At 37.4% G+C, this 17,213-nt stretch overlaps 1 protein-coding gene across 1 annotated transcript in view; it reads right to left on the bottom strand.

Moving 5' to 3' along the window:
- Positions 1 to 9,792: 9,792 nt before the first annotated feature.
- The window catches only part of UBAC2 (UBA domain containing 2), a 266,711-nt gene continuing 259,290 nt past the window's right edge, over positions 9,793 to 17,213 (bottom strand). Inside the window, exon 9 of the mRNA XM_051984064.1 lies at positions 9,793 to 10,199. Coding sequence (XP_051840024.1) covers positions 10,092 to 10,199 — 108 coding nt within the window. The 3' untranslated portion in view covers positions 9,793 to 10,091. The remainder of the gene's footprint in view (positions 10,200 to 17,213) is intronic.

Here is a 17,213-nt window from a genome sequence, read left to right as displayed (position 1 = left end):
TTTTTTATTTTGACTAGATAAAAGACCTTGCTTTTTACCTAGCCTTAATTACTGACTGGACCTAATTTAGACCCATTAAGGACTTTAGCTCAAAAAGGCCAAGATCTCCCTCTGCATCCAGAGGCCTCTTAATCCATGTCCAGATAGCTTTGTAGGAATAAGTGAGGCTGGTAACTTTAGAGCCGACTTCATTTAAATCCAATTCATTTGCATGTCATGGCATTGCCTCCCTGATTTGAGAACAAAGGAGAAACAACAAAAACACCATAAACAACAACCTACCCCTTGAACATCTTTGGTATTCACTCAACTGGTCATCTTCGGTTTTTATATCTCATTTCCTCTTGCTTGGATTGACTGAAGTCATTTCTCAAATTTAAAACTTATAATCTTGCAAAAATAAATTTAAAGGTCAGGACAACTGGCAATGACCTCGGATGCAGCGGAAGACCTTGACCTTTTTAAGCTAAGGTGTTTCCCAAGTCTGTTTGTGAATCTGTAAGGGATCTTGGAGAGTTAGCTAGTCTATTCCACTATTATTCTATCAGGGGGCTTTGTGGTCAGAGTGTGGAATTGGAGTCAAGGACCCAGGTTCAAATTAAGCATTCAGTACTATAGGTGGGCCTTCCTGTGCCATATGACAATTAACTCTGAAACTCAGTTTTCTTATCTATGAAATGACAATAATAGCACCTAGTGGATGGCTTTTGTGAGATAGGACTAAAGCTCTTTGCAAACCTTAAAGCACCATATAAATGCTAGCTATTAGTTGTTATAGATAAGGGAGTAAGAAGTTTATTCTGGGTCTGGACAAGATTTTAGCTTAGTGGAAATATTGCTTTGCACTAGCCATTACTATTCCACATAAATTATGCATGAGATAGATACTAGAGTTATTTTTTCATTGATATAGAGAACTCTTCTAACAATTCAAGGCAGCACGTTCCCTGAAATTTAGTCTTTGAAAAGTTGCCTAAAGAGCTGAAAGGTCCACCCAGGCAGTATTAAAGTGTATGAGAATTATGGTTCACAGTTTGAAAGAATTCAGAGTCTTTTAAAGTCCCCAAAGTTTATATATGCCATAGCTGATGGGTTAGTTTAGCAAATTAGAAGTAGTTCAGGAGGGGTTTATATACTGAAAATTTGGAGCTTAGCTAGCAGGCTAACAGCCAACAAAGTTGTAACTTATAAAGAAAGATAAGGAAGTTTATAATTAAAGGAGACAAGAGCTTTTACAGAAAAAACAACTAAGTGAGGATGGAGGTTTCACAGAAAACAATAACAGATAAAAGGTTTTAATTGCTCCACAGATATATAATTTTTATTGCTTCAAATTCATCAGCTAGGTATGCAGTTTAGAATAGACCCTGGGCTGTGACCCATCATCTTCCCCTTGAGAGAAGAAATTCTGGGGATAAGGGCTGGGGATCCATCAGTATATCAGAGGTAAAACTGGAAGGTCTCAGTGACTGAGGTCAGCTTACTCTCCACCATTTCACAGTATCCTCTCATCTTTAACTCCATAAATTTATGTCAATGAAGGCAATTAAGTGAAATAATGGATAGACATTGGATCGGAATTGGTTGGGGAGACCCTTGATCAAATACAGCACAAAAGTCAGGGTTTGTTTTGGTTGTTGTTAATGGTGACAGATAAATTAATGAAAGCAGGAAGGTGGGCCAGAAGGGTGGAGGGCAATTAGCTTTTGTTCTTGTTTAGATAGCTCTGTATGTTGATCAAAAAGGATTTTAGGGATAATCTGGGCTTCTTAGTCCTAGCCAAGCAATAGGATTCTTTGGGGGAAATCCCTCAATGAGTTTTTATGAGCCCTAATCAGAAGTTAAATGGGATTTACAAGTGATTTTTAAAAAAATTCTAAGTCAAGTACAAACCTAGTCTTCTGGACTTTCTTCCTTTTCCCCCCCAAGGCAATTGGGGTTAAGTGACTTGTTCAGGATCACACAGCCAGGAAGTATTAAGCGTTCTCGAGGCTTCCCGACTTCAGGGCTGGTGCTCTATCAACTGCACGATCTAGCTGCCCCACATCTGCTGGACTTTAAATGATCACAAGCCACAGGGTCAAAAGAGGAAATATTCAATTACTTAATTAGATTTAATTAAACTAATTAACTACTTCATCTTAGCAAGGCCTGAGTAGTTTTTATTCAGCGCCCTCAGCAGTCAGCGTCAGGTAAGCCAGCCCATCCTCTTTAGAAAGGATGCTTTCTCGGTCGTACCTGTTCTAGATAAGAGCAGAGCATGGGGAGCTGGCTCTGGAGAACAAAAGCCCAGCAGAAGGGAGCAGATAGGGGTGACCAGCGTGAGTTTCACAACTGTAGACAAGAAACCCAGCCCGGAGATGACACTTAAGTGAGCAGAGCTGCAAACCCCCCAAAGGAGCATGCTGACATCAGGAGAGGGCATTGCAGGCAAGTTTACGATAATGTTGCCCCTAGCAAGTGCTCTTCATGCATATTCTGTGACACTCCATGAGAGTTCCTTGGACACACATTTTCCCTGCAGGTATACCCCATTTCCCTTTGGAGATAGCAACCTGTGGAAGAGTATCCCACGTGAGCACAGAAAGCCCTAGATTTGCCATTTTATTAATGAAATGTTTTATTTTGAAAAAAGTAAACACATTACCAGGGGCCTGTGGATTATATTCTGAGTAGGTACTGACCCAAAGAGATTTAAAACTCAGCTGATTATTCTGATGGCCCGTGGATAAAGTGTCCCATTAAGCATAGGAATTTTTCAGGGGACAGAAAATTCTTTTTTCTGCTGAGGCAATTGGGGTGAAGTGACTTGCCCAGGGTCACACAGCTAGGAAGTGTTGTGTCTGAGACCAGATTTGAACTCAAGTCCTCCTGACTTCAGGGCTGGAGTATTATCCACTGCACCACCTGGCTGCCCCAAAGAGTTTTATTTCAAGAAGCCCCACAGAACATGTCATTGGCAGTTGTGTGTATATGTTTATGTATAGCAAGGAATTTGTGGCAGATGGCTCTGGGGTTTGGAGATTCTTTGGCTTTATATTTCTAAATTGCCAGTAGAGATCTGGAAATACCTATCAAGAAAATATTCTCTTTGTTTAATATTTGGCAAGAGCGGAGCATTCTCTTGCAGTGGTAAATCTTGAGTAATTTTTGAGGCTTTCTAGGGAGCTGTGGAGATAAAAAAATGTAGATAGCCTTGATATCCTGTAACACCATAGCTTTTAAAAAACTATTTGTAAATAGCTAGCATTTATATAGCACTTTAAGGTTTACAAGGTGCTTTATATGATCTTATTTGATCCTCCCAACACCCTGGTGAATTTAAATATTTTTTATTTTACACATGAAGACATGGAGGCTGAAGGTTTTGAGAGACTTGCCCTGTCATCCAGCTAGTAAATGTTTAAGGTGGAATTTGATTTTCAGAGGTTAGAAAGAACCTTCCAAGTCCTATTCAAATTCAGTTCTTTGGATAATCTCATGGGACTCTTGGGTTGTCAATTAAATACTTCCCAAAGGATAGAGCCTTTCAAAAAGTCAGTGCTTCAAACCTTTTCTTATAACAAACTCCCAATAGCTGGGCTGTTTTGTTTTGTTTTTTGGTTTTTTTTTTTTTTTTTTTTGGTTACTCGTCTTAACAATCAGGGGCAATGTTCAAACTGTACCTCCTACTTTGGAGTGGGGACAGATGCTGCTCCCCAGGACCTTGCTGGAAGGGTGAGTTTTGAGTGGAAGAACTCCTTGTGGCCAGACCTTAAGTCTGGAGGAAGGTGAAGAACAGTTTGGATCTGGCACTGGAAGTAGGAAGGTCCTACCAGTTATCTTGGGTCCCCATGGACAGTATTGAGTCCTGCTTCCCTCTCTGCAGAACTTTCTGGGGTCAGAGGCTGGCCTTTTCTAAAAACTACCCACCGAGTGCGTGCTGGCTTTCTCGAACCTAACTCAGAATTTGGAGCTAGACAAGGACAATCTTGTTATCAACTAAGTCAACAGATTCTTAATCTAGAACATACTGTTCCATAAATAAATTTCAGGGGATGTCAATTTGAAGAAAAAAAATTATTATTTTATTAAAATCACTGATGGAACCATATCACTTCCCTTAATTATTTAAAAACGATATTCTGAGAAGGAGTCCATAGGCTTCACTGGAGTGCCTAAAGCAACGAAGTACTCTCGGGACACACAAAAAAAGGTGAAGAACCCTGATGTCCAACCGCTTCCTTTTATGAATGAGAAGGCTTAGGCTTCAAAGGAGAATGAGGAACCTTATCTATTAAGCACAGAGGGAACATCCTAGCTCCAACAGCCTGCACCAATTCCCTGGGAAACAAATGAAAACTGAAGAGAGAGACCAAAGCACTGGACCATCTATCAGAGCTGTGTGTGGGAGAAACCAACCTAATGAATGTATTCTGCAAATGCTGCTACTCCAAAAGTTGGTAGCAAGACCCTTTAAAGAAGTAAACTTCACAAGTGTATCTGACATAAAAACTCACGCAAACATTAGAAATAAGACAGACTGAGCCGAAGATAATGTTTTAATTTTCTTTTACCAAACCATCATTCTAGTCATAATTAGTTCATCCAGAACACAAACAACATTGTCATAACTCTATCTACGAAGTGGGTCAGGAAATTGCTTGTAGCTTATCCAGGATTTGGCTTTTTTAGTTCAGTTGTTTGCTTAATTTTTAACAAAATAATGCTTTTTTTTCTTTAAATAGGTCATTAAGGCATCAAAAGGCACAATACACCACAGACATGTATGTGAAAATCTAAATGCAATGAGGTCCTGCCTCTTGAGTTACTGAACTTTGGACTGAAGACATTTAGTAGTTTGACACCTTTTGAAAACAGCTTTACAATCCTGGAAACTTTATCTAAAGAGAAAAACGTGTTATTTTTCATAAACAACAAAAATGCAGGTTTTGTAAGTTGCCCCATGAAAAAAAGCTGCATAGACAGTTATCAGGCTGGTTGACCATTTCTTACCTATGCTGTAACACTTCTGTTTACCATTCTATTGTATCCATCTGACAAACACTGCCATACTTTTAAGAGATTTTAAGGAGTAAAGAATGAAACATACCATGTCCTAATTCTAATTCTGTTATGCAGAAAACCCTTGAACAGCCTTCAAAAGCATAAAATGAGGCTCTATGCTCTGCGGAAGAAGTAGAGGGCTTAACACCCAATGGTAAATTGAACTACCAAATAATCCTAAAACAAGGATGTGATCATGTCTGCCTCCTTCCTCCCTTCAAAACCCCACTGTGGCTCTAGGGTATAACAGAGTCCTAGTTTAGCATTTAACTCTTCCATAATCCTTTCACTTGCTTTTCTAGCCTCAGGAAGACTTTTTAGTCAGCCCCATTGTGGTTAACCCATAAAATTACTCCATATTACTTTATGTACACTTGGTATTTACTTATCCATTATACATAGATCTGAACAGGAACCCCTTGAAAGGCTGTAAAACAGGCTTTGAGCACAGTTACAGGTTCTGTTTTGCCTATATCAATAATGCACTGCCCTATTCTAGAAAGAGCTTAATAAATGCTTACTGGATTGAAATGAATCAAGTCTCAAAGAGCTATAACTACATAATAGTACCAAGCTGGGTACTAGGCCAGATTTATCTGAAAGAGCTTTTCTACTTTTGGTACCTATAGATGGATAATCTCCAACAGGAATTCTTGGGAGTGGGGGAAGAAGATGGATCTCTGTACTTGGTAGTTTTTAAAATCTGGATAACTATTTCAATATAATTGGTTTCCTTTGTAATCCTATGTATTTTATTTTATATACCTAAAAATATTATTTTGAAAAAGGGTTCAGAAGCTTCACTAGGCAGCCTAAGGGGTCCAAGAAAGAAAAGGAGGATGAGTAATTCCTTGATGTTCATTATACCTAATAATTCATTTTGTAGCTGTGGAGTCTGGTTGCTTGGAGGCTGCCCCGAGGGCTTCCTTTCAGTCAAGGTCAGAACCATCCAGTGCTCCAGAGAGGAGGTTTACAATTATCCCCAGGGAATGATTCAAGGTTTCCCTGCAGGAAATCCCAAGGAATGCTGAGGGGAATTTCTTAGTCCCTTCAAGTTATGAATGCTGGGGTGCTCCTGAAGTGTTACAGGCATTCTTGGTCCAGGTCAGAATATCCAGCAGACAAAAATATGTCCCTGGGGGATATAAGTAACTTTCTGGCCTGTACCAAACCAGAGTATAAAAGAAGGCCTCTGTAACTATTGCTTACATAGATAGATCCTTTTAACATTTCCTTGTATTTAAAGGATAAAAAGAGATTATTGTACAACTCCCCAAAATATACAATGATTATTTTTAAATGACATGGTAATCTTGAATGAAAATATGTTGCTCAAAGGAGGTAGTATTTCCAATTCAGAGTGCAAAAGCTTTCTCTTTGGGAGACAGGGGTCCCTAGATTCTGCTGCTTAAAAAACAAAAGATATAGTATATCTATAGTGGTCTGAGCAGACTGCCCTTCTATTTGTTCTGAAATAGTTTTGACATAAAATGAAAAAGAAGAATCTTGCATCAAAGCCAGAAAATTGCAGAGAAAATGTTCATCCCTCTTTATTATACTCACTTCACCCCATTCTTTTATTCAGAATTACTGGATAGGTTGAGGTCAAGGGAAAGGTATGGGATGCAGAATGATAATCAGATCTCTTTCAATCCATACTTATTAGTTAATACCTGAGATATCTAGTAAAATAAACTTTCAACTATATGTAATACCCTCTGAAACATTTTAGGACGCAGTCCTAAGAAGGTGAAAGGACTATTGCTGTAGGAATAGATTACAAGTTCAGGTACTCAAAAGTGGTTTTATTGTATAAATGGCACTTGGGTATTTTCATAATTTCGGGCTTACGTCAGTAAACAGAGTTCTGAAGTTCCTTTCACACCTTCAAAGTAATTTATGCTGAGGCAAGTGCTTGGGGCTTTCCTGACAGAGGTTCTCCTCCCTTAAGCTAGGTGAACCTGCTAACAAGGTTTTTGCCTCTCGTTGGGGCAACAGTGGGCAATAACCATCCACTTAATCCTGAAAATCCGCATGGTACTAATTCAATAATCCACAAGCATTTTTCTGTGCTTTCTATTCGATGGTAGAGCAGCACAGCTCTTTGGTGCCCTCCTCTGGCACAAGGGAGGAACACACTGGATTTTCTCAAAGATTCTATATCTACCTGGATGAGATTTTCAGTGTCAGATGGAAGGTGTGGGTGTGCATATATTTTCCTCTATTCAAAGCCCTTGGGATCTAAGCTTGTTTGCAGCAGATGAAGAGTTTGACACTTGGGGGAAGCAGCTGATTATCACGCGGCAGAACAGGGAAGGTGAGGGCTAGAAGCAACTTGGGGTGGAAGATGAGGGAAGAAAGTAAAGGCCTAGTGCTAAGATAGGGGTGGGAGATAATTACAAAGAGAGAGATCCTGAGAGCACAAGTTGTGTGAGGAGAAGGGAGAAAGTCCCCAGGTTCCAGGGGATAACGTGGAAGGCAGCACCCTGTTATTTATGGTAAAGAAGAATCTAAGTATGAAAACTGAACTGGAAGGTTTTCTCAAAACATAATAACAAAGAAATAAGAACCACTGGGTGATTGATTCTTTTTTTAAAAGGGAAAAAACCTCACATTTCATGGATGAGAGGCAGACTGGCACAGTGAGGCTGGTATGAAGTCAAAATTGTGGGCTTCAGTCCTGCTTCCCAAACAGATTGGTTGTGTGATTGTGGCTGAGTTACTTACCATTTCAGCGACCGAGGCAACTCTCTAAAACTATGAATCACACGAGAGTTGCCAATCTGTACTAAAGAAAATGGAAATTCCCTACACTGATGAAAGTATAAGTCCTGACCAAAATAGTTTCATGTATAGATGCTGATTGTGCTGCTTCAGGTGCCCTCAAAATACACATCTTTCTCTAAGTTCCAGATTTTCAGGTATTTATTAAGATAACTAGGAACTTGGAAGAGAAATTCTGTTTTTTTTTTTTTTTTGAATAGGTTGGGAATGATTTTACTGTGTGCACAAACAAAATATATGGTATGACTATGTATTATACATTTTTTAAAAAGGAAGTACAACACTGTGTGCCTCTTGCACAATTGATCTGAATTGCTTCCATACTTTCTACATTTGAATATACTTAGTGACTTGGCCTCAGACCTCCACTTTACTTGTTCTTACAACTTTACTGATTAGGTGCTGCTCAGGGAACTCTGCTTCAGAGTTCTTTGGATCTCATGAGGTCCCAGGCCGTACAGTGATATTTAATGAGCCTTAGAATCTGGCCTGGGTAACACATTAATTTCCTTCTTTCAGGACAGAGATGATAGTGCTACAGTGAACAAAAGCATTCTCCAACCCTTTACTCCCATAAAACCCTTCTTCCAAAGAGAGACAGGTAGCCTGGCAAACATTTCGTTATTTCATCATTCAAAGTCTAAGAGAAAGTTTTCTTTAGATTTAGTCAATTGTATGTGAAAAATACTAGAAAGGTAAAACACATTTCAAATTTTATTATGAGCATCACATACCTAAACTTGCATCAAGGTGATATATTTCTGATGGAAAACAGAGTTGCAGTTCTCTCTTGTTTTCACTTGTTTTGTTTTTGGTAAAGCTCATTTTCAGTCCTCCCCACCTCTCCTATTTTCCATCCCTTTCCAATCCTGATTTCTGTCTTCTCTGACTAATTCTGAAATGTTGGCCACAACCTCTCCCCCCACCCCTGGGGTGACCCTTGGGGTGTTGAGCACCCCAGCTCTGTGGCTGCCAGGAAGTGCCACTGCTAGAGAGGCTAATGCTGGTGGGGCAGCCAGGGATACTCAGCCCAGACTCAGACAAAAAAGGGGCTAGAGGTCCTCATCTCCACTTCCTGACAATCATGGATAGGCTATTCACAAATCCATTCCATGTCAGTTGGACTCTAGTTAGGCCGTTGTGATGGTCCTGCAGGTCATTCTGATACTGCTGGACCTAGCTGGATGCTGTGAGGTCAGGTTTTTTTTTTTTTTTTTTTTAAGCTCACTTTTCATTCCTTTGTTGTGTGAATCACTTCCCTATTATGGATCTACTTTGGATTTTCAAGGGAGAGTTAACCCTAGACCTTTTTTCCCCCAGAGTTTTTTCATTGTTTCAGAGAGTCTAGGCTCTTTTAATTAGTAGCTTTTTCAGGAAGATGGGGAAAAAGGCCTAGAAAATTTGCCCTGGGTTGGTAATAATGAGGAGTGTATGAGTCAGTGCTTCCACTCTCCCCTAGTTAGTCCTTAGTTAATATAATTTATAATAGATATATAAATCATACTTCTAGTATCCAAGTGATACCTGGCACAGCCTAAATAGCCCTTTAGGTTTAAAAATAAATTTGAAAAATAATACAATTAAAAAAAAAACTTTTACGAAGAATAATCTGATATGTCCTTATTGAAATAACATTACTCCCTTTCCCCTTTAAGATTATTATTGCAACCAGAAGATTATGTAGAATAAGGTACTATAATAAACAACAGTATGACTCATAACAGTCTCCATTTTCCCTCTGAAGTGGTATTGAGCTGCTGCAAAAGTTTGTACTCTCTCCTCATTTATATATATGTGTGTGTGTATATATATGTATGTATGTATATATACATACATATATATACACACAACATACATACATGTGTATATCTATACACACATATATACATATGTGTGTGTGTGTATATATATATATATATATATATATACACATATATATACTGTAACAAATTTGTTATTGTTGATTCCCAAAATTAAGAAAAAGACCCATTTTTTTTTTCAGAATGAAGATAAAGAACATGCCAGCTAATTCAGTGGCAGAATTACTTTTGGATATAACCATGACAACCTTGGGGTTTAAGGGTATTGGAGCAACAGGGAGTACCTACCCCTCTACCCAACATTATAACTTAGTTTTTGTAGACACAGCTTTGCTGCCTTAGATTCATTTGGTAAAGGCTTTTCAATGTCATCCAGGAGGCAGATGGATGTTGCCTGTGCCTCAGATGGCAAGAGCCACGTCAGTGAAATTCCTCGGCTCATCAATGCTGCAGTAGGAAGTTGGTAGCTACATTAAGGTCATTATTTGAAGCTCTCAGGGCCTCCAAAGCATCCACTCTGGAAAATCCCATCTCCATGAGTCGGGCAACCTGAAATAGCAATGCAAAGATACTCTTTATCAGAGGGCAAAAGACAAAAATAGACCTAATTTTTCACAGGATAGTACACTGGCTTATTAAAAGGAACTTGAAAAATCCCAACTACCCAGAAAATCATTTGGCATAAGCTGTAAACTATACAAAGGGTAATTTTCCCATTCAAGGAAGGAGAATGGAGGGAGGGGGAAGATATATAGAGATCCCTGCAAAGAAAGGACTTTACTTTGTAGAATTTTATACTGGTCTATTTATAAAGGTTTAAACACAAAGGAGCATTTGTCCTAGTGTTGCCAACTAACCACATTTCCTTACAAAGCTTTCTTTCTTTCTTTATTCCCCCCAATCTCTTTCAAGAAATCTTCTAACTATTCAGGGAGGGTTTTTCTACTAGGTACTAATCTCTTTAACATAACAAACTTTACCTTAAGATGACTTCCAACCAAAAAGAACCTCTTATATCTCCTTTAGCAAAAAGAGTTTACACTTGCTTCTCCTTTTTATGAAAAAGCTCAGTAATGGGAGATGTAAATGGCTCTGGGGCTACAGAACCACAAGAAAGCCAAAGGCAATAATGGGCAAGATGTACAAGCATAAATACTCCACCCATAGGTGGAAAATGTACAAAATTTTTTGTTTCCACATATACAAACATTCTAATGATTGTAAATTCTATATCTGGAATTCATTTTTCCATAAATATGTTATTAATGATATTTAGAGTCTCAAGCCAATCAACCAAGTAGTTTAATTCATTTTGTTAAACAAAAAATACCCCAAAAGGCAATAACAGTCTTGGTTTTCAAGCAGCTCACATTCTAATGATGGCATGGGGTGACAATGAATGACTAGGTATGTACAAGTATTATACAGAGTGGATTATAAAGCAATCTCAGAGGGAAGGGAGTGGGAAAAGGAGGGCCAGAAAACACTTCTTGCAAAAGTTGTTTGGAATTTTAGCTGAGACTTGAATGAAGTCAGGAAGCCAAGAGGTGGAGGTGAGGAGGGAGAAAACTCCAGGCAGGTGATGGAGAATCTTGTATAAAGAACATTAGTGTCACTGGATTATAGCGTCCACATGTGATATAAAGCGTGAAAAGACTGGAAAGATGGGGAAAGGCTAGGTTATAAACGGCTTTTTAAGCCAGAGGATTTTATATTTGACTCAGGGATAATATAAATAGCTGACAATAACCAATGCATTCCAGAATGTGTCTGAAATACTGTACGTTTACAAAAATGGGGAAAAATAGTGAAAACTCTGTCTTCACTCGTTTACTACCCAACCTTGCCAATGTGGTCTGCCATTGCAAAGTTCCACTATCGTTTACCACCAAAGATCTTGCTTTCCAGATCTTCCATAGATCTTAATCTGTGAATTCTGTTTGCTAGGCAATTATAATGATCCAGTTCTTCCTTTCATTCTTCCTAGGTTGCTGAATGTTACTGGAAAAAGCCATGAGTTTTTATTATTTTCATCAAAAATTCATGGAAGAGACATACAAGCAGAAAGCAAGAGATCTTCACTTTCTTCTCTGCCAAACACCATAATCTAATATGAGAGATAAAACGTATACACAAACAAATATCACTCAAGAAGGATGCCACAGGCCAAGTAGATGTGGGGGGAAAAAAAGCAGTAATGCACATAGGTTTGGTTCCATTAAGACTTAGTTGTATATAGCAGGAATTGATATGTATTAAAATTTCCAATTACTTTAATGCTTTATTGCTCAGAGCAAGCTTCTGTTAGCTTAGGTTTATAAACTGCACTATGGTGTTAGAGATCCGCTACTTGAGATATAAGAAATTTAAATAGCAGAATAATCAAGTCATGCCTGGAAGAAGAAGCCACTAAACAGACACATGAAGGCAAAGTAGAAATGGGATACCAGTAAATGACAGGAGAAAGGTTATCTTGAACTTGACACAGGACAAAGAAGTGGTGACTTTGGTAATCTCATTATACTTGAAAATCTACAAAGGTCTACTCATATCTTTCAGATTGGCTAAAATGACCAAAAAAGATAATGAGAAATGTTGGAAGGGATGTGGGAAAACCGGGACCATAATGTATCATTGGTGGAGTTGAGAACTGTTTCAATCATTCTGGAGAGCAATCTGGAACTACACCCAAAGCGCTATCAAGCAGTGCCATTACTGAGTCTGTATCTCAGGAAATCATAAAAAAGGGAAAAGGAAAACCATATGCAAAAATGTTTGTAGCAGCCCTTTTTGTGGTAGCAAAGAATTGGAAAATGAGTAGATGCCCATCAATTGGGAAATGGCTGAACGAATGGTGGTATATGAAGATAACGGAATATTATTATCCTATAAAAATGATGAACAAACTAATTTTAGAAAGGCCTGGAAAGATTTATACAAACTGATGTTGAGTGAAACAAGCAAAACCAGGAATACATAGTACATAATAATAGCTAGAATGTGCGATGATCAACTATGATCAACTTGGTCCTTCTCAGCAGACCAGTGATCCAAAGCTATCCCAATAGACTTTGGACAGAAAATGCCATCTGCATCCAGAAAAAAAACTATGGAGATTGAATATAAATCAACATTTGTTATGTTCACTTCTTTTTTCTGTTTTTTTTTTTTCTCTCCCATGGTTTTTCCCTTTTGCTGTGATTTTTCTCTCCCAACATGATTCATAAAGCAATGTGTATTAAAAATAAATGAATTAAAAGATTAAAAAAAAGTCCACATGGGTTTTATTTGTGATAAGTATTTCCTTTGAACTTGTTTCCTTAGATCCTTCACTTCAAAAATTCATTACAATTCTAATTATTTTGGTAGCCTTTACTAGGCTACAATTCATCCAATAACATTTATGGAGTTTTTATTGTCTTTTTTTGTGACAAATGACATTTTGAAAAAGTGAAGGTGACCTTTCTATGTATTTCTCATGAAAGATGATTTATATTCTTCCTCTTTTTCCACTTACAAGACTGCTATCCTAGTTCAGGCTGTCATCACCTCTTGCCTGGACTCTTGAAATGGCTTGTCCTGATTCTTACCCTCAAATGCCATCCTTTATACAGTTGCTAAAGTGAAATTCTGGAAACACAAATTTGGCCACGGCATTTTGGCTACCCCTTGCCTCTAAGATCAAGCACAAACTCTTTTGGTTGGCCTTCAAAATCTTTCATGATCTAGAACCAACTGGCATTTCCAGTTTTACTACATATTACTTACCTTTGTGCATTCCACTTTGATGTCAAACTGACCTACATGCTGTGTTTTGAATTACAATTCATCTCCCACCATAGGGTCTGTGCCTCCCACTTAACACTACAACTCTTTCTCAAGTTCCTCTATCAGAATCCCTCCCTTCTCTCAAAACTCAGCTCAAGTGCAAGTTCCTACATGAGGATCTTTTCTGATTTCCCCCAGCATAACTAGTGTGCCCTTATCTTGAAATTACCTTGTATTCACCTTGAAGACATTTTATGTATATATTTTAGGTGGGCAGTTAGACATGTAGTGGATAGAATGCTGGGTCTGAAATTAGAAAGACTCAAGTTCAAATCTGGACTCAGATACTTCTTAACTTTGTGATTCTGGGCAAGTCACTTAACCTGGTTTGCCTCAGTTTCCTCATCTGTAAAATGAGCAAGAGAAGGAAATGGCAAACCATTCTAATATCTAAAATTCCAAAAAGTTGACAAAGAGTCAGACTTGACTGAAAATGACCATAAAATATTTTGCATATATATATATATGTTGTTTCCCAAGATAGATTACAAAATTCTCTAGGGCAGATGTTATTTCACTCAGGCTAAGCACCTACTAACTCTGCCTAAGTAAATTAACTTTTGTAAGAGAGTCACTAAAAGTAAGACTTTTTAAAAGTATCTTTAGCTGCCTTAGTAGCTCCTGAATATAGCATGTTTTCTATTTTTGAATATATCCAATTTTGATTTTTATTCACTGACAAAAAGCAAATGTGTTCAGATATTCTCAGTCAAAAAACAAAAATTCATAACCTTGAGATATACAAGAAGGACTCACTAAAAGACTATATTCATTTATTTGTTTTTTCCAAATATACAACCGTTTCCTATCTATTTACTTTAGTCATTAATGCCATATTAATAGAAAACACATTTATGACCTGTCAGCTAAAACTGCAATGTGCTATGAATGACTAAAATGGCAATTTTATTGAAACAATGTATTGATCCTAAACACTACATTCCACAAGATCTAACTTCAAAATAAAGGGACTTTTTTTGTAAAAACAAAACAAAATGAAAGTCTATTTCACTGGAAGAAATATATCAAGGCAATGTAAATCAATATCAGAGGAATGTTTTAAGAATAAAATAAAATAGTTCATAAAACACTTTGAATTTTCCAACAGTTGCTTGATATGTAATTTTTTGATTTAACAATAGCTAAATAGAAAGGCAAATGCTATATATTTCCAAGAGTATTATATTGATTGGACTTATTATACAGCCTACTTAAAAATCTGGAAATTTCCTACAACCAAACTCATAAATACTATGTCCTTTTTACTTGTGCACTAGAGGGACTCTTTCTTCTCTCTAAAAATTTTATTGCATGGACTTTCTTTTTAATATGATAAAAAAGCTTTTGGTATAAGAAAGTATTTTTCTTTAGGCTCATTTTAACAAAACATACTACTATCTGTCTGTCAAATGTCTAGTGGCCCATGGTTAATGCTGTATTTATTTAAATGTTTTTCCTTCTCTCTTTAAATAAATAAAAAAAAAAATCCAGTCACCAGCATTTAAAGATGTCCAGCTCCCGTTTTCTAGGGGGAAAATCCAGCCCAGAAAGAGATAAGAAACCAGATTTCAAGATATGGGGGAAGGACGTGGGTACTATTGTAACACTAAATTCTACCTTTACTGTAAAAACCCACTGAGATGAAAACACAGCGCTAGAAGTATCTAGGGTGCCCCACAGGGAGCATGCTGTGACAACATCAGCTGCTTTTCATCCAAGTACACCTCAGCCACAGGCATTCAATACACCCCCTGCAGGAGCCAATAGAGATCAGCTCTGTGGCTCAGTAACTCAAGGTATGTGAAATCTCCCCAGAACAGGTGCTTTTACAGCAGCAGCATTAGTGACATTTGAAAAGGTTCCATGAGCAAACAAGATGCTATTCACAACATGCTTTGCAAAGAAAGAGACCATACTAGAAGGTTCAAGAAACAGACAGAGACACAAATCCACACCAGGGGTCTGTTTGTTTGCTTTAAACCCCATTTTCTATGAAGTGAAAACAGTCACCTAATTATTTCTGAAGAAGACTCTTGCTTGATTGTTAACTAAGGGAATCCTCTTTGTGCTCTTCTCCCATTTGAATCTAACTGCTCCTCCTCTTTGCTCCTCTGTATAAATAATGTAAGGACTCAGAGTCTAACAAGTCTTATAGCTTCCCTCCCCCCCCAAATCAGTCTGTGGTTTGTCTAGCTTCCCTTTTACTAAGTCCGTCAAACACCACTATGTTTTTAGGGTTCTTACTTCTCCAATTTCTAATGCAAGCAGACATTGACGTTGTCTTTCTATCTGATGACTACCTCCCACCTCAGCCCATTTTGTGTGGTGTGCTAACATCAGACAAATTTCCAAGTTCATCTACATCTAACAGCTTGTGTAGCCCTGTTTGGTAATTGTCTTGTCTCTCTGAAAAGCACTGGTTATGTCTCCCTTTACTGTTTTAATCATCTCTACGTGTTCATCTAGACTGATAGCACTTCCCCACTTACTACTGATGCAAGAAGGGGGTAGAGCAAGCTCTGTATGATTCATTCCTTTCTCTGAACTCTTATTGCACCATTTGTTTTGGTCTCACAGCATTTACCACTTTTGTGGTCTGAATACCCTCTTCTTCTTTTATGGCATCTGTTCACCTTTCAGGGCCAACCTACATATTCCTTAAGGGGATGAACCCTATTTTTATTCTTTGAAACCCTGACAATACTCAGACCAGTGTTGTACAAATAGCAAGCCCACAAAAGTCTGTTAATTGATTGTGGATTGAAATCCAAACCCCTTGCTGTAATGGAATTTAATTATTTACACACACACACACACACACACACACACACACAAAATCTGTGTATGTATTCCTAACAGATCTCACAAAACTTTTTACTACTCTTAATAAACTTATTTTCTAATTTGCATTATATATATATCTGTGTTATGAGCTCCGACTCGATTGTAAACTTCTTGAGCACAGAGATTGTCTTTTTTTAAATTTGTAAATTGACACAATGCCTAATGCTTAAGTAATTTCTGAAATGAATACTCTTTGGAGTAAAAACATTTCCAGAGGTGACATCATGATTAAGACTAATATCTACTTTTTTTTTTTTTTTAACTATCTGCTTCTTTTCTTCTTCAATATCTTAGACTTAAATGTATGTACGTGATTATGTGCATATGCTGATATAGATTAGAGATTCTTAACCTGGTGTTTGTGAACTTATCTTAAAAAATGTTTTTATAATTATGTTTCAATATAATTAATTTCCTTTATAAACCTATGTATTTTACTTTACACATTTAAAAACTTTATGAGAAGGGGTATATAGGCTTCACCTATGGCAAACGATCTCTAGGACAAAATTTTTAAAAAAGATAAAAAGGCTTTTAAAACTTGGTAAAATTTTCTGTAAAAACTAGTAGGACTTTCTGAATTAGGAAGAAACTATAAAATTACAGAATGTTATAGAATTATGACCTTTCAAAATTGGAAGAGAGATTATAAATCATTTATTCTAATCTACACATGATTAGGAATCTCCTCCAAAATATGACTGACAGTCATAGAAGCCTCTCCTTGAAAACTTCCATATCCAGGGATATGGAACTTATTACCTCTCAAAGCAGTCCACATTCCATTTATGAACTGTGGTAATTGCTAGAAATACTTCCTTATCTTCAATCTAAATCTGATTTATGGAAATCTCTGCTCATTGCATTCAGTCTTCTAGGATTAAGCAAAAT

The sequence above is a fragment of the Antechinus flavipes genome, chromosome 3, assembly GCF_016432865.1.
Source record: "Antechinus flavipes isolate AdamAnt ecotype Samford, QLD, Australia chromosome 3, AdamAnt_v2, whole genome shotgun sequence".
In the NCBI taxonomy this organism is placed as follows: Eukaryota; Metazoa; Chordata; class Mammalia; order Dasyuromorphia; family Dasyuridae; genus Antechinus; species Antechinus flavipes.
This window is presented reverse-complemented; position numbering and strand designations above follow the sequence as displayed.